Below are 24,000 nucleotides of genomic sequence, written 5' to 3'. Positions count from 1 at the left end.
AGAAATCCTAGATGATACATAAAAAAATATAGCATTCGAAATAGCGTCGATAGAACGGGATTTGGAGTTCCAACGCCTGAGATTACGCTCCCACCACAGATGGTGGACTGTGGCACCAAAGACGAGCTTACCAATCCGATCACAAATAGAAGTACCTGGAAATTTACTCAAAATCCAAGACCAGTCACGAGCAAACCCAAATGAGCGACGAGAGCGGAGCCAAATGTAGCCAAGGGCTTTTCTCCAAAGAGCACTAGATAAAGGGCAAGAAAAAGAACAAATGTTCAATGTCCTCAATACCATTCTAACAAAGGATACAATTTGGGTTCACAGGGATGTGTCGGGAAATAAGAAAAGACTGGGTTGGCAGGGCTAAGTGCAGGGCTCTCCAAAGAGTGAGAGAGTGACGGGGTAAATGACCTTTAAACCAAACCAAGGGGGGCCAGGGGGGAGGGGGGAGGGGAAGCGAAAGAGGTTCCAAGCAGAAGCGTGGTGAATGTTTTGGTAGTGGAGGGGGTCCATATAACAGTATCAAGGAGGTGGGGGTAGATAGGGGGGAGAGAATTCCAGACTTGCGTGAGACTATGATGAGGGGGAGGAACCAATGTACCACAAGAGATGAAGAGAGAAGGGTAGATTTGGGGATCCGGGTCTCATAGACAATGCGGGGGGGCGGGGGAAGAGTGTGAGGAGAATACCCATCGGATGCCACAGATCCATCCAGAAAGAAGTAGAGGAACCAGAAGAGATATGGGTGGTAATGACAGTAAGAGCTTGGGGATGGAGAAGGAGAAGCTTCCTCCAAGTCCAAGAGGGATTAGGAGGGATAGAGACAGTCCAGAAAGAGTTAGATTTGAGAAGGTAAGAGTGGACCCAATTGACCTAGATAGAATCATTTTTTGTGAAGATTTTCTAGATGAGTTTGAGCAAAGCAGCGGAATTAACTTCTTGGATTCGACGAATTCCTAAGCCCCCTTCGGATTTGGGCCGACAAACATTGGACCAACTTATGGGGCGAAGGAATCGCGTAGATTCCTGACCTTTCCAGAGAGAAGCACAGAAGAGAGATTCCATAGCAGACGAGATGGCTTTGGGTATCGGGAAAATGCCACACCAATACAAATAGGAAGATTGGAGAACAGATCGAATGAGTTCTACCCTACCGGCGAAGGAGAGAAGCCGACTTTTCCAAAGTTGGAGACTCTTATGGATGCGATCCAAAATAAGGGAACAATGATGGCGAGAGAGCCTACTCGGGATGAGAGGGAGACCAAGATACATAACAGGGAATGATCCAAGCTTGAACCTCGAAAGATTCAGGAGATTGGAGCGAAGAGGCTCAGAAACTCCAGAAAGGAAAAGAGTAGATTTGTCAAGATTGACCTTTAGGCCAGAGATAGACACGAAGAAGGAAAGGGCAGAGGTGATGGAGTTAAGGTCGGCTTTTGAGAAAATCATACGATCATCGGCAAAGGCGAGATGAGTGAGATTGAGGACTTTGCACTTGGGAATGGGGGAAATTAAGAGCTGATCCATCTTAGCTTGAAGGAGACGGGATAGGACCTTCAAAGCCAAAGAGAAAAGGTAAGGAGAGAGGGGGCAACCTTGACGAATGCCGACACTAGAGGGGAAGAAGCCCGCTGGCGAACCATTAGTAATGACTGAAAAGAAAGGGGTGGAGATGCAGACTTCGATCCAATGGATGAAAGAAGGAGGGAATCTCATGGCCAAGAGAACATCACTCATAAAAACCCAGCGGATAGAGTCGAAAGCTTTGTGGAGATCCACTTTGAGGAGATTTGTTGGGGAGTGGGAAATTCTTTCGAACCCCCTGACAATCTCTACACAAAGGAGAATATTATCCGCAATGCTATGACCCGAGATGAAAGCAGTTTGGTTTCCACTAATCAAGTTAGGCATGATCTTTTTAAGACGATTCGCTAGAATTTTAGAGAGGAACTTGTAGAGGAGATTACAAAGGGAGATGGGGCGAAAATCAGAAAGAGAAGAGGCCCCAACCTTTTAGGGGATGAGACAAAGAAAAGTTTGGTTGACGAAGAGAGCTGAGAAGGATTGAGGAAGAAACTGCGGACGGCTTTGATAAGATCATCCTCAATGAGGTTCCAGGCACAGGTGAAAAAACCTATACTAAATCCATCAGGGTCGGGGGCACGATTTGATTTGTGGGAACGGATGGCTTGAATGATCTCATCATGGGACGGGATAGAGAAGAGAGAGGGGAAAGATTGAGGGCTAACAAATTTATTGATCAGGCTAGGGGGAGAGGGGGACACGGCGAGAGAGAGGAGTGAGGGGGATAGAGAAGATTTGAGAAAAAGGAGACAACCTCGGCTTTGATCCCCGAAGGGTCATAAATCCACACTCCATTGCTAGAGAGGAGAGTAGGAATGGAGTTAATATTGTTTCGCTCTTTTAGGAAGCGGTGAAAGAAGGCAGTATTGGAGTCCCCAAGCTGGAGCTATTTGATCCTGGCTTTTTGGCGGAGGAAGCTCTCTTCTATAGAGACAAGGGATGAAAGTTCAAAAGAGAGATTCCTCTCACTTTCCCAAGCATAGGATTGAGGGGGTCACTTTGGAGGATCTCCTGAATTCGCAAGAGATTAGAGCAGCTATCAGAAACCCTAGAGGAAATGTTCCATAGGTGGAAAGGTTTCATCGACGGAGAGCTTCCTTAGTATTCCTAAGTCGGTGAGCAAAACTAATTAGGGGAAGGGAGTGGCAATGAACAGGCTTCTCCCAAGCTTCCTTAACAATGGCCAAGAAAGAAGAGTTGGAGGTCCACATATCAAAGAACTTGAAAGGCTTGGGACCGAACGAAGAGAGAGGGTAGATATGGACAAGGCAGGGGGAATGATCCGAAAGGCAAGCAGGGGAGAATGAGGCATGGGAATCTAGGAAAGAGGAGAGCCAATGGTGGTTGACAAGGAAACGGTCAAGTTTTGAAGCAATCCTGTCCTCACCAATACGATGGTTATGCCAGGAAAGAGAATGGCCCGACCACCGAAGATCAGTGATACAAGAGTCATCGAGACAGGAGTTAAAATCCTCAACCACAATTGGATTAGGCGGGCGCCCACCCACCCTCTCATGGGAGTAACGAACAATATTAAAATCCCCTCCCACACCCCAGGGATGGTTAACATGGGAAGAGGAAAAGGAACGAATGGAGTCCCATAGAGGGGCACGCTCACCAGCCCGATTAAAGCCGTAGACTATGGTGAGATAAAAGTTTGAATTGGAATTAGAAGGGGAAATAGAGAGGTGCATGAATTGGGGAGAAGAATCGATGAGGGTAATCTTGAGGGAGGAGGGGTTCCAAAGAATCCACTTCCTACCATTAGGACATTGGAAAGGAGGGCACAAAAGTTGGCTTTTGAATCCAAGAGAAATTTCTTGACTTCACTTTACTTAGCAATTGCATTCAGACCTCTAACATTCCACACAATAAAATCTGACATAAATAACTGGGGGGGCACACTAACAATTAAAATTGGGGTCAAGAGAGGCATTTTGGTGGGGTGGGCTTGAAGACATAGTCTCACACAACTGGGAATCCCAAAAGGAAGGGGTTTCAAAGATGTTTGGGTCTATGGAGGAGTTGGGAGATGAAGGTTCAGTTGAAGGAGTTGAAGTTTGGCTAACTGAAAGCGGGTTAGTGGGATTATGGGTCAAAGGAAGATAGTTTGGGAGGGCCAAAAGATTTAAGGCTTCCGGGCTAGGGGTTTTAAATCCAGAATGGACCGAGGACAAAGGCTGTTGATGCCCATTTGGGGAAGTGGGCTTAGCTTTAGGGTGCAATGGTCTTTTGGACCAAGGCCTACAGTTCAAAGGCCCAAAAGAAGAGGTAAAAGGCGCGATGGGCTTCGGCCCAATAGATGGATGCGGAAGGCTGAGGGGAATAGGGGTATGGCGGTGGGAAACTGAAGCGGTCCTGATGCAGCACAACCAGAAATTATTGTTCACGCTACAGTAGCGTGAACAGTAACCTAAATGATATTTTTCATATTTGGTGGGCCCTAAGTCTAGCTTGCATGGAAATAGATTCAAATTTGGTGGGCCCAAACTCCAGCTTGCAAGGAGATAAAATAGGATCTGTTTTCGTGGGAGTTCTAAAGATAATTTAGAATTTTATTATTTATTATTGGGATAATCATGTAATCGAAGTTTTTTATTTGGGTAGTGATGAGGAAAGAATAAATAAGCTTAAACCAACCTGGTTCGAGCCCAATCCGACCTAATTGGAATCAAACCAGTTCGGTTTAAGCGACCATATCAGAATCAAACCAGTTCGGTTTGAGCCTAGTCCGACCAGCTCGGATCACGATAGACCGACCAAGTCAAGGTCAGTCAAATAAATAAAAAGGCTGAATAACGAGGTAAATTTGAATAAGATTCTAGCCAAAGAAACAGTATTCAGTCACGACTCAACTACTCGTGTTTGAGTAGGACTCAATGACTAAGAGTCAGATCACAACCTAACTAGGGTTTGAGCCTCACTCAAACTCATACATAGAAAATCTATAAAAAGGTAAAGGAACACAAGAGAAAGGTACGCTGAATAGAATTATCACTATTCATATTATTATTGTTCATTACTTTCTTGCCTTCCTTAGTCGGATTTCTAACTAGATCGTCAGAGGTGAAAACTCGACCTCCACGGTCGAGCTCATCTTTGCAGGTTCAACCGGCTGAAGGGACGAATAGGATTGTGCAGCAACAATTGGCGCCGTCGGTGGGAACTTGATCAAAAAGCTATTATGAAGACGAGATCAAGTTTGGTAATCGAGGAGGTGTCTGGCGGAGAAAAGGAGGTCGACTAGGTTGGAATGGAAAAAATTCCCGAACTCTAGATTCAGCAAGATTCTCCAATTCTTCCAGACACTCAAGCAAATCAATACGCGACAACGCATCAAATTGTCGAAGTTCAAAAGGAACAAGTTGAGATGAGAAAAACAATCTCATCCATAGGCGAGTTGATCAGGATGGCCATGCAACACGTAATTGCTCCCTAAGCAGATTCTCAGAAAAAAAAGAAGTCTCGAGGGGAGCAGGCGTGACCGACCACCCGTGATCGACCAAATACCTCAACAATCTCAAAAAGAGCTGGCAAAATCTCGAACCTCGAAAGAGGTTATTCCAGAGAAGAATCCTCCAGTCGACAACGACGGAGATCGAGGAAGCAGCTCAGATCCAGCAAAAGCCTCAAAGGACAAAAAGAATCATAATGGTTCAAAGAAGCGGGATGACGAGATGAATAAGCGCATCACCGACCTTGACAAAATAGTCAAAAAAGTGCTAAAGCTTGGAAAAGAAGAGCTATACGCCGTCTTAAAGGAGGACCCTTTCATCAAAAGCGTCTCGGAAGCAGAGATGCCAATAGGTTTCAAATGTCTGACCTTCAAGGCGTACGACGGATCGAAGTGTCCTAAGCATCACATCACCCATTATAAGTCTGTCATGTCTACTTCTAGACACAATGAAGCAGCTATGTGCCGCAGTTTCCCAGCATCATTGACTGGAGCTGCGTTAGATTGGTACCAAGCTCTGCCTCATGGCACAATAAAAAGTTTCGAACATCTAGGTCGGACTTTCTTATTGCGTTTCCAAAGCGGAGTAGAAACCAAAAAGAGAGAAAAAACCTTGATCGTTGTAAAACAAGAGCGAACGGAGTCCATTAGAGATTTCCTTGAGAGATTCAATAAACTAACCATGCAGATTGAAAATCTAGATGAAAAGATAGCTTTCCACGCCTTGTACCAAGGACTCAGCCATGAAAGCCTACTTGAGAGACTTTTGAATGACATGCCTGAAACGTATGACGATCTCCGTGAACGATGCCACAAGCAAGTGGAGATATCAGAAACAATTGAATCTCGAAAGAAGGAGCATCCAACCATGGAGGCAGGAACATACAAAGAAAAGTACCAACCTGGTCGAAGATCGACCATAGACTCGACCAGAGATGGTCGACCTGAACAGGAAAGGTTACCGGCCACGAGGAGATCAGAAATCCTGATGCAAATTAAAGATCGAGGAATTCTCCAGCAGCCCGAAAAGCTACATTCTCGTCCAGGAAATCAGGACAAAAGCAAATTTTGCGACTTCCACAAAGATCACGGACACTTGACAGATGACTGTCGACAACTAAAAGAGGAAATTGACAGAATCATCAATCAAGGGCGGCTTGTGAAATACCTCCAACCTACCAGCCTGATAAAAAGCAAATAGAAGGGGGTAGGAAAAGGCATAGATCTCCAAGCAGAGAAGGACGCCAAAACAAGTCCCGACTACGGGAAGGAGAAGACAATCAAAAACGACCACCAATATTTACCGTGTTCAGTGGCCCAACTGAGGAGTCAAGTAGACAGGCCAAAAGAAAACCACGATATGTGGGGAATGCCGAGCTTGAGAAACCAGATGAGAAGATCACTTTAGAACCTATCACCTTCTCATCCAAAGATAAACAGGGGGTAAACACTCCCCATGACGATGCCCTTGTCATCAAAGTCACTCTGGCCGGAACAAAGGTCCATAGAGTCCTAGTAGATACAGGGTCATCAGCAGATATCTTGTCATTGGAAGCTTTCCATAAATCACAGCTAGACGAGAAAATGCTGATCCCCTGTGGAACGCACTTATACGGTTTTACAAGAACCTCCACCCGAGCAGAGGACACCATCAGATTAGATCTTCGTATCGGCGAACACCCCAGAGACAGGGTCATCCAAACAAATTTTATGGTCGTCCGAGATTTGTCAGCTTATAATATGATCTTAGGACAACCAACCCTTTGTACCCTGGAGGCGGTAGTATCATCCTTACACATCAAGATGAAATTCCCAACAAAAAAGGGAATAGGAGAATGCTCCGCCGACCAAAAAGGAAGCAGGTAGAGCTACGCCAATTACATGAGAAAGCGAGTAAAAACAAGCTCTACCATGGCGGTCGAAGTCAGAGATGATCGTGATGAAGAAAACATGCAAAGAGCCGAACCAGTAGAAAAATTAGAAAAGATTATGCTGAATTCAAGGGAAGATTAGGGAACTATGATCGGAGCAGAACAAGAAGAAGAGTTCAAAAATAGTCTAACCAGCTTTCTACAGAAAAATACTAACGTCTTTGCATGGTCGGCCGAAGACATGCCCGGAATAGACAGAAAAGTAGCCGAGCACAGGTTAAATATTGACCCTCAGGCAATTCCAGTAATACAAAAAAGAAGAAATTTTTCTTTGGAAAAGCATGAGGCCATCCGAATAGAGGCTCAGAAGCTGAAGCAGTCCGGATTCATTAAACCCATCGACCACCCAACCTGGTTGGCCAATGTGGTAATGGTAAAAAAGGCAACCGGAAAATGGAGAATGTGCACAGACTATACCGACCTCAATAAAGCCTGTCCAAAGGATTGTTATCCTCTACCAAGGATAGACTTGCTCATCGATGCAACAGCCGGTCACGAAGATGCTTAGTTTCATGGACGCCTATTCAGGATACAACCAAATCTTGATGAACCTAGACGACCAGAAACACACAGCATTCATGACAGACAGGGATAGTTACTACTACAAAGTAATGCCCTTTGGTCTAAAAAATGCTGGGGCAACCTACTAGCGAGCAGTCAACAAAATTTTCGAGCAGCAGATAGGCAGGAATATGGAGGTATACGTTGATGACATGCCGATAAAGAGCACATCTCAATCCAACCATCTAAAAGACCTAGCAGAAGTTTTTGAGGTACTCCGAGCATACAAAATGAAGCTCAACCCAGAGAAATGCGCTTTTGGAGTATCTTCAGGAAAATTTTTGGGGTTCATGGTATCCCAAAGAGGAATAGAGGCTAATCTTGAGAAGATAAAAGCCATACAAGAGATGAAACCACCAAAAAGCATCAAGGAAATACAAAGTCTCACTGGTCGGGTAGCATCCTTAAACAGGTTCATAGCCCGGTCAGGAGAGAGATGTTCACCTTTCTTTCAAGCCTTAAAAAATATTTCCAAAAAGGGAGTACCAGAATGGAGCGAGGAGTGTCAACAAGCTTTTGAATATCTAAAGGAAAAGCTAACTACTCCACCCTTGCTCGTACGACCGACCACAGGAAAGGAACTGGTCATCTACCTGGCCACTTCACCTCTGGCTGTTAGTGCAGTACTAGTGCAAGATGAAGGAAAACAGCAAAACCCCATTTACTATGTGAGCCATGTGCTCCTTGATGCTGAAACAAGATATCCAGAAGTGGACAAGCAAGCTTTGGCCCTGGTCATAGCAGCCAGAAAACTGAGACCATATTTTCAGTCACATCCTATTGCAGTATTAACAAATTTTCCCTTGAAGAAAATACTGCATCGACCAGACCTGGCCGGAAGACTAGTATCATGGGCAGTTGAGCTAAACGAGCATCAAATAGAGTTCCGACCAAGACCAGCTATTAAAGCACAGGTCCTAGCTGATTTCATCCTTGAATCTTCTGAACCAAAGCATGAGCAAGAAGAAGAGGCCACTTCTGAAAGCATCAAAAGATGGATACTTTCAGTGGATGGTTCTAGCAACGCACAGGGGAGTGGAGCAGGATTGCTCCTAGTAAGTCCAGGAGGATTCCAAATATGATATGCACTACGCTTCCAATTCAAGGCCTCAAACAATGAAGCAGAATATGAAGCATTAATAGCAGGTCTTCGTATAGCAAAAGCCCTTGATATTCAGAACATCGAAGTTAGAAGCGACTCACAACTAATTGTGAATCAAGTGAACGGGCTATATGAAGCAAAAGAAAAGAGGATGACTAAATATCTGACCATGGTCAACCAATACAGACAATTCTTCAAAGACATCCAAATCCAACAAGTCCCTAGAGCAGAAAATGAGCAGGCAGATGCCTTATCTAGGTTGGCTACGGATGAGATGGAAGCAGACCCGGTCGTATATATGGAAAAGCTACAGTTTCCGAGCATCAATCTGACCGACCAGATGCACATACAGACCGAGCACGGTTGGATGACTCCAATAATCAATTATCTGGAAAGTGATTTACTACCAGAAGATCCAAAAGAAGCTAGAACTGTAAAGCAAAGAGCAGTCAGATACACTGTCAGAAATGACAAGTTATACAAAAAGTCTCTCACCCGACCATTGTTACGATGTGTAGGGGCTCCAGAGGCAGCTGTCATCCTAAAAGAAATTCATGAAGGAAACTGTGGAGGTCATATAGGAGCCAAAGCCTTAGCAGACAAGGTAATAAGGCAAGGATACTATTGGCCCACGCTACAAGAAGATTCGAAAGCTCACATCCGCAAATGTGACAAATGCCAGGCGCACGCCAACATACCTCATGCTCCCGCAATGCCTCTAACATCAACCCTCTCTCCAATTCCCTTCGCTAGATGGGGGATAGACTTGGTAGGAAAACTACCAAAAGCCACGGGAGCAGAGAGTACCTAGTGGTGGCAATCGATTACTTTACTAAATGGGTGGAGGCTGAAGCACTGGCGTCCATCAATACCGACCAGATGAAAAAATTCGTCACACATAATATCATGTATCGGTATGGTATCCCAAAAATCATTGTCACCGACCACGGTAAACAGTTCGAAAATGCTGAATTCCAACGATTCTGTAAAGAGCAAGGTACAGAGCACCGTTGGTCTTCTGTAGCATATCCACAGAGCAATGGCCAAGTGGAAGTTACTAATAGATCGATGTTGGAAGGATTAAAGAAAAGATTGGACCAGTCTAAATGCAGATGGGTAGAAGAGTTACCTAATGTTCTTGGTCTTACCGAACTACTGCCAGGACGACCACCGGCGAATCTCCATTCCGACTAGCTTATGGAGTCGAAGCTCGGATTCCCGTAGAGGTTAAGGTCGGGTCTATCAGAGAAGAAGAATTCAATGAAGAAGCAAACATTGAAGGAATGAGGGCAAACATAGACTTCATCGAAGAAGTCAGAGATAAAGCACAATATCGCTTGGAAGAATACCAAAGACGCATTGCAACACATTACAATGCAAGGGTTAAACTACGACAATATCTACCTGGAGATCTAGTCCTCCGCAAATCATCAGCTTCTGATCCTACAAATCAAGGAAAGCTTGCTCCAAACTGGGAAGGACCGTACATTGTAGTACAACAAGTTGCCCCAGGAGCATACAAGCTGCGAGATCCAGAGACCGGCCAACTAATACCTCGGACCTGGAATTCAAACAACTTGAGGAAATACTATCAATAGTATAAAATCCTCAACAAATTTTGGAATTTTCTTTTAGTTTTGTCTTTAAATTGTTTAGATACACACAATAGTTTGTGATTCAGACATTTTGAATTTTTTGAATAAAGTTTTTGAAATTTCTACATATCGAATCACAGCTAAGATGATCTGAACAAAAGCCATAATACTTAGGCCAAGATGATCACGGGAAGAGCCTAAGCAACTTGGCACAAAAAGCCCTAAACTTCATCCACCGACCTACTAAGGTCGGAAGAAAAAAGCCTAAGCAACTTAGGCACAAAGCCTAAGTCACTTAGGGCACCAAAGCCCTAAGTCACTTAGGCACAAAAAGCCCTAAGCCACTTAGGCCACCGACCTACTAAGGTCAGGAAGAAAAGCCCTAAGCCACTTAGGCACAAAAGCCCTAAGTCACTTAGGCACCAAAGCCCTAAGTCACTTAGGCACAAAAGACCCCTAAGTCACTTAGGCCACCGACCCAAGCCCTAAGCCACTTAGGCACAAAAGCCCTAAGCCACTTAGGCCCAAACCTCTAAGGTCGGGAAGAAAAGCCCTAAGTCACTTAGGCACAAAAAGCCCTAAGTCACTTAGGCACCAAAGCCCTAAGTCACTTAGGCACAAAAGACCTAAGTCACTTAGGGATCCGACCTACTAAGGTCGGGAAGAAACCCCTACCCCGCCCGCCTGCCCCGCCCGCCCCCGGGGGGTCTAAGCTAACTTAGGCTCGAAAAGCCCAAGCACTGGCACAAAGAGATAATCTTCAAATATCAAACGCTGTTTCATCTCCAAACAGAGGCAAAGATTACAAATGAGAAACCGGATAGAGTGTCATCCGAAGGAGATTACAAATAAAGGCCAAAAAGGCCATACATACAAAAAAAAAGATAGAACAAAAGCTCTAAAGCTTCTCTTTTATTTTTTGAACTGCCTTGCCTTTTGAGGAAGAGGTATTCGAACTGCCAGCCTCAGGCAAAGGATCCCAGTTATCTAGAAAATCAGTCACTTCAACTTCTTGAGGCTTGGGAAACCTTGGTTGGTCAGCACACCAAGAAGGTCGGGGAATCTTGAGATCGTCATAGATTCCAGGATCAATCAAGTTCTGGAATCTTTCTAGGTCTAAATCCTTGAAAGGTGCAATGAGGCCTTGGTAGGTATGTCGTCGAGCATATATATATCCGGGCGCAGCCACCTTGGTCATAAATTTCCTACAACCAACTGTTTTGACCCACCTCTTTATAACCTCAATACGGAGCTTGTGGGGGGGATATCTTCAAATACGCAAGGAGCTTTCTCCTCGACTGCCTTCATCAGTTTAGCAACTTGATGATCCGAGTTCTCTAACTTAGCTCGGAGACTGGAAATCTCAGCTTCCTTACCGACCAAGGATCCTTGAGTTTCCTCCAAGGATCTTTGAAGAGAAGTTTTCTCAAGCTCTACAGCTTCATTCCTCCCCTTCAACGCAGCTACTTCACTGAGAAGCTCGGCTTCCCGAGCAATCAAAGAACTGTTGTTGGACTTCAGGGTTGTCAACTCATCTTCCAACTTCTTGTTACGTTGATTGGCTTCCCGAAGAGCAAAGAAGTCTTGCCGAGCAGAGTCAATGCTTTGACCCAGGGATTGGACCAAAGCACAAGCCATTCTGCATACAAAGAGACAATGAGTTTACAAGCAAAATTATAGAAAAATAACTTCTAGTACAAGAAGAAAATATCTATACAGTAATACTATGTGCTTGCAGACGACCAAAACTTTGAAGATATTCAAAGTCGGAGGGAAGGATGGCTCCACCCAGCCATTCATTGGCAACTCTGGACATGGAGGGAGACTCACCCCTAAATACCGAAGAGTTCCCATCCAGTGACCAATCTGGTCGAAGAATATTGGTGGAGCCCGAAGAGCCTGAAGCCCTGAACTCAGCAGGAAGCTCTTGACCAGAAACATCCTCACCTAAGGAAGGATGAGGATCATTCTCCGAGCTCTTCTTCTCGGCCACTTTTTGGTTGGTCGGGGAGGAAAGTCAGAAGGGTTATCTTTCCGAACACAGGAAGATGACTTTTCTTTGACAACAGTCTTCTTGTCCTTAGATGGAGACGCCCGATCAACTTGTATCTTATTTGGCTTGGTCGGATGATGTGCCTCCACCTCTAGCATAGCACTAGCAACATCAACAAGATCATCCTCACCGAGCAACACAGCATCATCTCCCGAGTAAGCTAACTTGGCAAAATAAGGATGAACCAAAGCAAAAAAGTAAAAACATACATCTTACCAGTCAAAAAACCCCAATGATGAAGAATAGTGGGATATTCCGGACAAAATCCATTTACAAAGAAGCAAGTTCCGATCTTCAGTAGGGATCATCCGAATACGATCCCTTGCTTCCTGCTCGGATGATGAAAGGGGAGGAGAAGTATTTGAACCTTCCCTAGGACTTGTTGGCCAGAAGGTTGGAAAATCAGAAGGAGAAGAAGGGCGAACAAAGAAGTATCTAGACCTCCAACCCTTAGTATTTGAGGGAAGAGTTCCTGTTCCAACAAAGTTACCCTCCCATCCAGACTGCAGGGCAATTCGTTTGGAAAGATAGAACCAACGATCCTGCTCCTGTTTCTTATACATAAAAAATTGAAGAAACAAATTTAAGGTCGGAGTCACACCGACCTCTTTTTGTTTATAGAAGCCCTAGAAACAGATGATGTTGCACCAACTATTTGGCGCTAACATCCCTGGGCACATCCCAAACTGGTTGAGGGTTTCAACAAAGACTGGGTGCACGGGAAGCCTAAAGCCACTAATAAAGGCATCCTCATACACAGAGAATTCACCCTGAGGGGGTAAGTGAGCACGTTCATAAGACCCTGGAGCCCTGATCACAAAATTATCAGGAATAGCATACCTAGCTCGAATAAGCTCCAGGTCACTCTCAGTGAGCTCGGAAGGGAAGAAGCTGGGACCAGAACTGCTAGGATCAAAATCTACATGTTCGGAAGTCTTAGGTCGAGTTCTCTCAAAGGCAAGTTCGGATGGAGAAAGACTGTCTAACCATCTTGTCCTATTGGTACTAAACCGAGCTCGAATACTTAAAGACCTAAACTCATCGTCACTAAGAAAGTTCGGACGAGTACCAGGAGATAAGCTCGGATCAACAGAGGTGCCACTCTCAGTATCACTATACCCAGAGGAAGAAGCCTCGCCATCCCCAGGATGAACAAGCTCATTCTCAGAAGACGAAGGGCCAGAAGAAGTCATAGAGGGCCTAAAAGCTCTCCTTTTAACGCCCATCAATAAGTAAAAGCTACGGTTATAGTGGCTTAAATGGGAGAAAAGAAAAGACAGGCATAAAAAGAAAAAATACACTCAGCATACAACATAAATGCACAAATAAAAACTGTCAAAAGAAATAGAAGGAGAAGACGAACTCACTCATTAAAAGAATCAAGGAAAGAGCTACCGCAACAAGCTAGAACGAGTTTCAAAAAACACTGCAACCCTCTTCGTCTTCACAGAAAGCTTCAAATAGAAATGAAGAAGAGAAGTAACAGAGAGTGGGTTTTATACAAATGAAGGATTCTATTTTAATGGATCTAGGGAGAAGGCTGCAGAACTTCCACCAAAGATTCCAATCGAATGCCTCAAACAGAGCACCCATCCAACGACCAGAAAGATTTGGTCTTTTCAAAGATTCAGATCTTAAGGTTGGGAACAAACATAAAGGGACGTTTGAAATTCCTGTCCCTTATAATTGAAAAATAAAAAAGAAAATCATAAAGGGTCATAATGGCCTGTACACGTGTCCAAAAGGAGAGACGTGCAAAAAGTCGTGCGCCGTCGTTTCTTGTGTTACGGCGCAGCAGCTTGTCAGGTGACGTCAGCCACTAACACCTCACGAATCACCTCCCAGAAGATCACAAGTCAAGCTGATCGGAAGGAAGGATATGTTCGACCATCAAATCTCTAAAGCCCGAACAAGAGAAAGCTCGGACTTCAGAGACTAGGGGGCTTATGATGAGGAAAGAATAAATAAGCTTAAACCAACCTGGTTCCCCAGTTCAACCTAATTGAAACCCAGTCCGACCAGATTGGAATCAAACCAGTTCGATTTGAGCGACCAGATCGGAATCAAACCAGTTCGGTTTGAGCGACCAGATCGGAATCAAACCAGTTCGATTTGAGCCTAGTCCGACCAGCTCGATCGCGTTAGACCGACCAAGTCAAGGTCAATCAAATAAGTACAAAGGCTGAATAACGAGGTAAATCTGAATAAGATTCTAGCCAAAGAAATAGTATTCAGTCACGACTCAACTACTCGTGTTTGAGTAGGACTCAATGACTAAGAGTCAGATCACAACCTAACTAGGGTTTGAGTCTCACTCAAACTCATACATAGAAAATCTATAAAAAGGTAAAGGAACACAAGAGAAAGGGATGTTGAATAGAATTATCACTATTCGTATTATTATTGTTCATTACTTTCTTGCCTTCCTTAGTCGGATTTCTAACTAGATCGTTGGAGGTGAAAACTCGACCTCCACGGTCGAGCTCATCTTTGCAGGTTCAACCCACCCCCCAACCACCAAAAAAAACAAACAAAACAAAAACTATGATATATTTTATTTTTTTTTTTTTTTTTTAATTCCCTAAATTCTCTAACAATTCTTTTTTTTTTTTTTTTTTAAAACCCATATTTTTTTTTTTTTTTCATTTCAACTCTATTGTTTTTTTTTTTTTTTTTTTATAACCTTTTTTTTTTTTGTTTTAGATTTTATATTTTTTATTTTTTTTTTTCCTTTGGCCTTCCCCCCCCCCCCCCCCCCCCCCCCCCCCCCCCTCTTTTCTTCTTCTTCTTCTTTTTTTTCTTATGAGTGTTCTTCTCTCTCTTCCTCTTCTTCAAGACTTATTCTTCTAAGATTTCCCTTCTTCCCCCTATCTTCTTTATCCTTCTTTCTACTCTATTTTGTCCCCCATTATTTGGTATCAGAGCCCAAACCTGGATAGATCTCTTCTTTATCTCATCGTTTGTTCAACCTTCTTTTCTCTCTTCCTTGTTTTCTTCTCTTCCTTGAGATCTTTCTATTCTTCATCCTTTCTTTATTGCCCCTAATTTCTTTTCTCAGTAATTGTGAACAATGCTACAAGCCTACAACAACCTATCAAATCTTTTTTTGTGGTGCCAATCGTGAGACAATTTTTTTCTATGAAACTCGAGGATGAGTTTTTTTTAAGAGAGGGAGAAATTGATGCAACACAACCAGAAATTACTGTTCATGCTATAGTAGCGTGAACAATAACCTAGATGATATTTTACATATTTGGTGGGCCCCAAGTCTAGCTTGCATGGAAATAGATTCAAACTTGGTGGGCCCAAACTCCAACTTGCAAGGAGATAAAATAGGATCTGTTTTCGTGGGAGTTCTAGAGATAATTTAGAATTTTATTATTTATTATTGGGATAATCATGTAATCGAAGTTTTTTATTTGGGTAGGATATCTAGGATAAGTTTTAGTTAGTTTTAAATTCCTAAGAGTCCTTGTAGGATCAGTCTTTTGTTAGTTTTAAATTACCAAGAGTACTATTATAGTCTGTTTCGTATCAAGTATGTTTTGTTTTGTCATTTAAACACTTGTAATCAGCTTATTGAGTATGGAATAGAAAATATGAATTGAAGCTTTAGCTTTGTGCGTTTGCAGCATCCCCCTCTCTCTGTCTCTCTCTCTCCTCTTTTCTTCTTCTTCTTTTTTTTCTTATGAGTGTTCTTCTCTCTCTTCCTCTTCTTCAAGACTTATTCTTCTAAGATTTCCCTTCTTCCCCTTATCTTCTTTATCCTTCTTTCTACTCTATTCTGTCCCCCATTAGGTCCCCAGCTGGATAATAGGAGGAGAATTAGAGGTGGGCCCCAGCTGGAGATAAGGCGTGGGCAAAAGCGAGTTAGGGGAATTGTGAGGATTAGGGTATGCAGTCGTCGGGAGATTGTAGGAGGCTCTGGGCGATTAAGACATGTGGATCATCCATAAGGGATCCTAACTATCCAAATGATTGCAGAATAAGACCTGGCTGAAGTTTAATGCTGATATGTTATAGCTTGGGAAGGGGGAATGCATTAATGTTGCCACACTTTATCCATACAGAAACACAATAATAGCAAGAATCAGTACCTGCAAGCAGCCACCATCAGCAACCACTAGTTCAACCACAGAATGCCGCTTTAGTACTGGTAGAACATTTTTCACATAAAAATCCGGAGAAGCCGAGTTAGGCACTCTAAAAGCAGGTATTTCTTTTCTTTTCCTTGCCATCTTGAGATTTTGTGGAAGGCTTTTGACAACTTTGACATCCTTCACCAAAGCTACTGTAAACTGATCCTCATTGTAAAGGTATGCAAAACTCTTGTAATCAGAGCTGCCAAGAAAACATGAACATGATAGTTGGAAAATTTTATTACTACTGGTCTGTACCATCCATTAACCACTTAAATAGAACTCTTTTGATAGAAGAGAGACCTGATTCCTTTGCTGCTTGTGGTGGGCAGGAGTTCAGGAATCACTAATGTTGCATTGATAAGGCGAGCAACAACCACAACATCACAAATCTGGAAGATGTAAGAAGCATCACACGCAAATCATTAAAGATGGGATAACCAAAATTCGAATAGAAAACTACAGGTAGTCTGAAAGTAAATTTCTCACCGAATTCCTGATCTCATGGAAACTTCCTTGAATCCTAACAAAGATAAAGCCACTAACTGGTAATCCAGGGGCTGTCATGAGCATTTAAGTTGGGAGTAAGTACACAATGCCCTCAATAAAAATGAAAGAAAATGATGTAAATCAGCTCAATCCCCCAATTTTGGCATACAGCTTGGATTCAGACAGTGACCCCAAGATTTCCACCAAAGGATACGTCAAACTATTGAATATTAGTACCCATGATGTGTTTGGTAGTGTGAAACAAACATGTGTGATTAGTGACTATTCGAATGGAAGAAAAACATTCATAACGATTGGGAGAGACAACAAAGCATTCTGAACATGATTATCCAGATGTGTGTGTCCGTGTAAAACAAACCATCTTTGTGTACTCATAATACTGTGGAAATAATAGTATAAACTAACATATTTGTTATGCGAAATTCACGCACCAAAACAAGAGACTTGAAATTCACCAAAGCAGGGAATAAAGACAAGAAGACATGATAACTCTATGAAATAGAGTTAAGATTTATAACTTTTATACTTGAGATGGCTTGATTAAGGAGTATTTTGTCTTTGTTTTAGTGATAGTATTCATTAGGTGTTGTCTTATTTAGTCTCAACATGTTGCATTTTGTTTAGTTCATTTTTGTCACATTGCATGAATTTCCCTTCTTTTTATGGATGAATTTGACTGTTTCTCTTTCTCTTGAACATGTAGGTGAAGATTCATAATAGAAGAACATGTCCTCTAACTTTGTTGTAGAGTTGTTGCTGCATTGCTACAACAACGGAGCAGAATATTCTCAGATCCAATTCAAATGGAATTGACCAAAAAGGGCTAACTTAAGTGGACTAAATTCTTGTAAATACATGATGGTTTTCAGCCCTTGATCTCAGGAGGAAGGTTCTAATCCTATGGCTAGAATCTAACCTAATGATTGAAGACATTTATGGAAGAAAGAGAAGAGAGGCAAGGAGGAAAGAGGAGAGATTCGACCAATGTGTGGAAGAGAGACTGGCTGAGAGGAAGGAGGTAGAGAACGAATGCTGGAGCTCTTGTGGAAGCAAGGAGCTGCTGGAGTTGCTGATTTGCTGAAGAAGAAAGCTGGAGCTCATGTGGAAGCATTCAAGCCTTAGTTTATTCTTGTTTTTATAACTCTATCTTCTTATTTTCTAGTCTCATGTCAACTATACTTGGTTTTATGCATTTGAATTCTGTTATGGGCTAAATCTTAGCTGTGTTGGGATGATAGTAGTACCTAAACCTGAATTTTGATATGTAACTAATCATGTGTTCTTTAGTTTTATTGCAATCCACTTTATTGTTAATGAATTCAGCATGTTATATTGACTAATTTCAGTTCTTGAATGATCTTTCTTGAATGAATGTTATGATTTCATTAATTGGAAAATTAATGAAGTCTAGATGTTTGTTGAATTGTGTGAGTTAGCATCATCTTTAATTAGGTTGTGTTAATTAGTAGGTTGGGTAGGAATACCCAATTACCTCACATTACCATTGATTGGATTGGGTTTAAATTGCATTCTTAATTCAATTCTTCATAGGAATATGCTGATGTTGATTTAGGATGCTAGCTTATGTGTATTGGAAAATACCATATTGCCATTCATTCCAAGTTCTTGATTTATCTTGGGGTTGTAGTATTGCTTTAGTATTTGTGTTTTAAAATTCAGGAGAAGGGAAACTTGATTCCTAACACACTTGTCACTCATTAAGTTTCTTCCATTGCTCAAATCTACATTTTAGTTCCTTAGTTTTCTTTACTCGTCATTTGGTTAATTAGTTAGACAAATACCAATCAACCTTGTTAATTTCATTTAAATCAATTTTACTTTTACATTGAAAGTTAAGGATATAATTCTCCGTGGGATCGATTTTGTACTTATCATTTATTACTTGATTGCGATACGTATACTTGCGTAATATCTTGAGATACAAGCAACAAGTTTTTGGGCGCCGTTGCCGGGGAATTTTGTCTTTGATAATTAGTGTAGAAGTAAGTTTTTGTTTTATCTACTGAAATTTCTTTACTTTGATATTAGTTTCCTTTTATTCTCAGGTGCTTTTATCCTTGTATGAACACGCTGCTTGATCAAGAGTTGGCACCCTTTGACATCGAAATAGAAAGGACATTTCGAGCTAGAAGAAGGGAGCAACGAGGCCTAGCAGCAGTTCCAACAATGGCTGAAGCAGTAAGAGATGGATTGAATAATAATGAGAATAATATAGCAGCTGAGGGTGATGATAGAGATAGAGCCATCAGAGCATATGCTGTCCCCATGTTGCATGAGCTGAATCCAAGCATAGTACGGCCAAATATTCAAGCCTTACATTTTGAACTTAAGCCGGTGATGTTCCAAATGCTTCAAACTGTGGGACAATTCAGTGGGCTTCCAATAGAAGATCCTCATCTCCATCTTAGACTCTTCATGAAAGTAAGTAACTCTTTCAAGATACCTGGAGCAACTGAAGAGGCTTTGAGATTGAAGCTATTCCCTTATTCATTGCAGGATAGAGCAAGAGCGTGGTTGAACTCCTTACCTCCTCAATCAGTAGCCACATGGAATGATTTAGTAGAGAAGTTCTTGATGAAGTACTTTCCTACATCAAAGAATGCCAAGTTCAGAAATGATATCACTGGTTTTCAACAGTTGGATGGTGAATCTTTGTATGAGGCATGGGAAAGATTTAAGGAGCTCTTGCGTAAATGTCCTCACCATGGTATTCCTCATTGGATTCAAATGGAGACTTTCTACTATGGTTTAAGTGGACAAACTCGATCCATAGTGGATGCATCAGCAAATGGGGCTATATTGGCAAAGTCTTACAATGAAGCTTATGAGATCTTGGAGAGAATGGCCAACAACATCTACCAATGGCCAGCTGAGAGAGGTGCTGCAAATAAGAGAGTGGCAGGGATTTATGAGTTAGATGCAGTGACAACTTTAACTTCACAAGTGTCATCCTTAACTAGTGTGTTAAAATCCGTAAACTTGCCTACAGCTGTACAAACTCAACAACATACAGCAATCTCGTGTACATATTGTGGTGGGGAGCATGTCTTTGATAGCTGTCCATCTAACCCGAATTAGCTTACTATGATGGTAATTTCAGCAATGCCAATAACCCATATGCCAACACCTATAATCTTGGTTGGAGGCAGCACCCTAACTACTCTTGGAATGCTCAAGGACAGAATGCAAGCCCATTTTCCATCCTGCCTCGACCTTATCCGCTTCCAAGTGCTCAACAGCAAGTGAACATTCAACCTATGGAACCCTCTTCATCAATAGAGCTTTTATTGAAGGAGTATATGGCAAGGAATGATGCAATGATTCAAAGTCAAGCATCTTCATTGAGAAATTTGGAGAATCAAGTTGAACAGCTGGCTAGTGCTTTAAGTAATAGCTCTCAAGGATCATTGCCATGTGCTACAGAAAATCCTAGATCTCCAGATGCAATAGAAGAGTGCTTTGTTGTGGATGTCCTTGAAGAGCTGGTTTCCGAAGAGTTGGAGGCAGAGTGTATTAAAAACCCACGAGAGCTTTCATTGGCAATAGAAATTGAACAAGTGGATGATGAAGCAAGTAGATATATGGATTTGTTAGAGGCAAGACCAGCTAAGGCATTGAGTGGGAGTAGATTTTGAGTCTCTTGTATTATCTGAGCTTGAAACTAAAGCCCCTAAACCATCAATTGAAGAGCCACCTATGTTAGAGTTCACACCTCTTTCAAAACACTCTCAGTATGCCCATTTGGATGCAGCCAAAACACTCCATGTTTTTGTTTTAGCACTGCTAACAAAGGAGCAAGAAGATATGCTACTTGAAGTGCTGACGAAGTGTAGAAGAGCAATGGGATGGAGTATAGTAGAGATCAACGAGATCAGTCCTTCAGTATTAAAGCTTAAAATTTGGTTGGAGGAATGTTGCAACAGGTACATGAAGCATCAGAGGAGTTTGAGTCCAATTATGGAAGGTGCACAAGAAGAAATCATTAAATGGCCTTGGGAACTAGAGCATGCAGTGGATCAAGCATTATTGGGGAGCACCATTGGAGCGGGAAAAATCTTCAATCATCCTTCAAGAGGCTTAAAAAGAAGGGAGGTCACTTAGATTTCATTATTTTTAGTTTAATTGTGTGCTAGTAGTTCATTAGGGGTTTAATAAAGTTATGGGTAGTTAGTTCATAATGTGTGATGAAAAAAAAAAAACGCTGACAGATAATTTGCTGACAGGTGTCTTTGATGTGCAGGGAGTGTGGGGAACAAACAGAGAGTGCTTAGGTGTTTTGCCAAACTTATCATTAAATCAAATTGCTGAACAGAGCATGTTTCAATATCCAGCAAATTTCACTATCTTTGTTGTAGCGATGTGGCCACAATGCTACTACAAAGTTTTGATCCTCAGCTACGGGTCTTACATGTTCTGTTGACACATTACATTGTCTGTTGAAAATTACATTCTGTGTTCGTTGCTATAGCAAAGCTGCCACAACACCACAGCAACGATAAAACCACTCCTTGACCCGGTTTAACCTTAAACCCAACCAACCCATCAAAAATATACTTCAAAACTTCTATTAAACCATTATGAACCAATACTAATTCGAACCGATTCTGAACCAATACCCACCCCAACCCATTAACCTTCTCATTTCAAACAAAATCCCAAAACACTCGAAGCTGACTTCTTCGCACCTAACCAGCACCATCGTCTTCTCCACTGCAACTCATCCTCCTCTTCTCTTCCATTTTATGTTTTTCAAAGACTTTCACACCTCCATTTACCTACGTTCACCCACCAAAGCAATCTTCTTCTTCACCGATAGCCCATCTTTCACAAAAACCCTAACTTTTTCCCCCATTCCATCCTCGAATCACTTCTCGAGGGACTACCGGTGCCGTACTGGGTTTCGGGCATGTTTTTGTGGAATTTCGACCTTCCATCTTCCCTACACCACATCAGCTAAGTGTTCTCCCCATTTCTTTTCTTTCATTCTATATTTTTGAACTTTCTAATTTGCTGTGTTTTTGTTGAATGTTCAATTTGTGGTTTGTGGGTTATGTGTTTGTTCTTATGCTGTCTTAGTGTATGTTTTCCTTAGGGTATATACAACTTTTCTTATTTGTTTAGGTGTTATTTTGGAGCTACAATCACTTGCACACACCAATACAGCATTTCTGGGTCATCGTTACCCTATGCTCATATCCTCTGTTTTTGTGCTTGCCATTTGCACCTAAAACAACATAGAATTTGTTTGTTAGTGTTTGTTTTTGTTTGCTTAGTTATAGTTCATTGTTTGTTAATTGTTTGTTCTTGTTTTCTACTTTTATGGTGTCTCTGTTTTTGTTAGCTAAGGTCTGTTTTAGTGTTTGTTTGACTTCAATATTGGTTGTTAGGGCCCTTGGCCCGCACTCCATTCGAAATGGCCCCTAAGAAGAAGAGCGAATAGACCCTAGTTCTAGTGCTTCAATGAGTCCCTCTTATTTTGCCTCTCCCATAGCTGAGAACCGCTTCACATCCATCTCCACCAAGAACTTTCTTCCGGAGAAGGGGTTCAAATTAAAACCCAATGAAGCACAAGCCTTTCCATTCATCCCATCCATTATAGCTAGGCATCATTGGGAACAATTTTGCACCCATCCCCGGTGCCTACATCCCTTCCCTAGTCTACGAATTTTATGCCAATCTCATCGCCCCATCTCGGGATCAAGTCTATGTTGGGGGGATGCACATACCTATAGATGGACCATCCATTAATGCCTATTATGCATTGGACAATGTGGAGGATGAGCACAATGCCTATCTTGCTTCAGCAGATCCAACTCGCCATGCATAACATTATCCGGACTTTATGTTCTCATGGCACGGAGTGGTCCTCATCCACCCAAGGTGCATTAACTATTGCCCACCACACCTTGCAACCGGCAGCCAAAATTTGGTACCATTTTTTACGGACCCACTTAATGCCCTCCACGCATAGTCGACTGTTTCGGTGGATGGAGCTTTGCTCCTCCACTCTATTTTGGAAGGGCGTCGGGTTAATGTGGGTCATCGCATTCATGAGGCCATTTGTGCTTGTCTTGCTAGGCGGGGTGATAGTTTAGATTTTCCCCCGTTTAATTACTCGCTTTATGTTTGGCTAACCATGTTGATGTGCGGGCTTCGATGTCCATACACTCAACAAAGGTGCCATTACACACTTCAGTATCACTCGCATTCTTACACCTAGTTCAGCTCCCCCTTCCAAGTGCACCACCTCCTCCTGCTGCAAAGATCAGCCATTCCTCCCACTTCTTCTACCTCTGGTGCTCCATCCTCTAGTTACACTCAATTGGAACAGCGCCTCAATCAAGTAGAAGCCACCCAATTTCAAATGATGTTGGAACATCAAATCTCTCGTGACCTCTTCCTTGGTTATATGCGTTATGTGGCTGCCCGTGATCGCGCCCTTGAGTCTAACTTAAGGATGAATAGCAACCGGTTCCAATCTTTTCCAGCTTTTCCCAACTACCTCTTCGCTAATCCTTGGGGCCAAGATGGGAACTACATTCCTAATATAGATGAGGAGGATGAAGCTGAAGGCTGCAATGCTTGCTGATGATGAGTTCCATTCATTCGATGATGATGATGAGGCCTAGCTTGTTCAGGGAAGTTCTGTTCTATCTCTTCTTTTCCTGTGTTTTCCTTTTATTACCTTACTTTCTTTTCCTTTCTTTCGCTGTGCGGACACTGCTCATCTTTAGTTTGGGGGTAAGTTTTGCAATGTTCCAATAATTGCATATGTTATCTTCATAATATGGATGTCCCAGTTAACGATTACTTAATTTTCTTCGATTTTTTTGTGACTTGTATAGTTTAAAGTTGCTGTCCAGTTTTAGAGTAGCTGTTTTGGGTAGATGTTTTGTGTAGTTAATCTGGCTTTTCATGAAATTTGGATGATTGTTAAATAATGTGAATGTCAGTGCCTCTTACTCTGGTTTTGTTGGAAATCTTAGCACAATTTTGCTATAATGATCTGATGTCTGCATTTACTCATGTTTGTGATGCCAT

At 42.2% G+C, this 24,000-nt stretch overlaps 1 protein-coding gene and 1 non-coding gene across 2 annotated transcripts in view; both read right to left on the bottom strand.

Moving 5' to 3' along the window:
• LOC149024910 (O-fucosyltransferase family protein) overlaps positions 1–24,000 on the bottom strand; it is a 47,067-nt gene that overhangs the window by 11,283 nt on the left and 11,784 nt on the right. Inside the window, exons 3-5 of the mRNA XM_089145103.1 lie at positions 16,918–16,988; positions 16,732–16,820; positions 16,387–16,630 (exon numbers count right to left, since the gene is read on the bottom strand). Of these exons, the coding sequence (XP_089001229.1) occupies positions 16,387–16,630; positions 16,732–16,820; positions 16,918–16,988 (404 nt within the window). The remainder of the gene's footprint in view (positions 1–16,386; positions 16,631–16,731; positions 16,821–16,917; positions 16,989–24,000) is intronic.
• On the bottom strand, positions 19,564–19,670 carry LOC149024911 (small nucleolar RNA R71). The gene has a single exon (XR_016171868.1). It is a non-coding gene; the product is annotated as a small nucleolar RNA R71 (small nucleolar RNA).

This window comes from Hakea prostrata, chromosome 2, assembly GCF_041222555.1.
Source record: "Hakea prostrata isolate BN-2017 chromosome 2, UWA_Hpros_2, whole genome shotgun sequence".
NCBI lineage: Eukaryota > Viridiplantae > Streptophyta > Magnoliopsida > Proteales > Proteaceae > Hakea > Hakea prostrata.
This window is presented reverse-complemented; position numbering and strand designations above follow the sequence as displayed.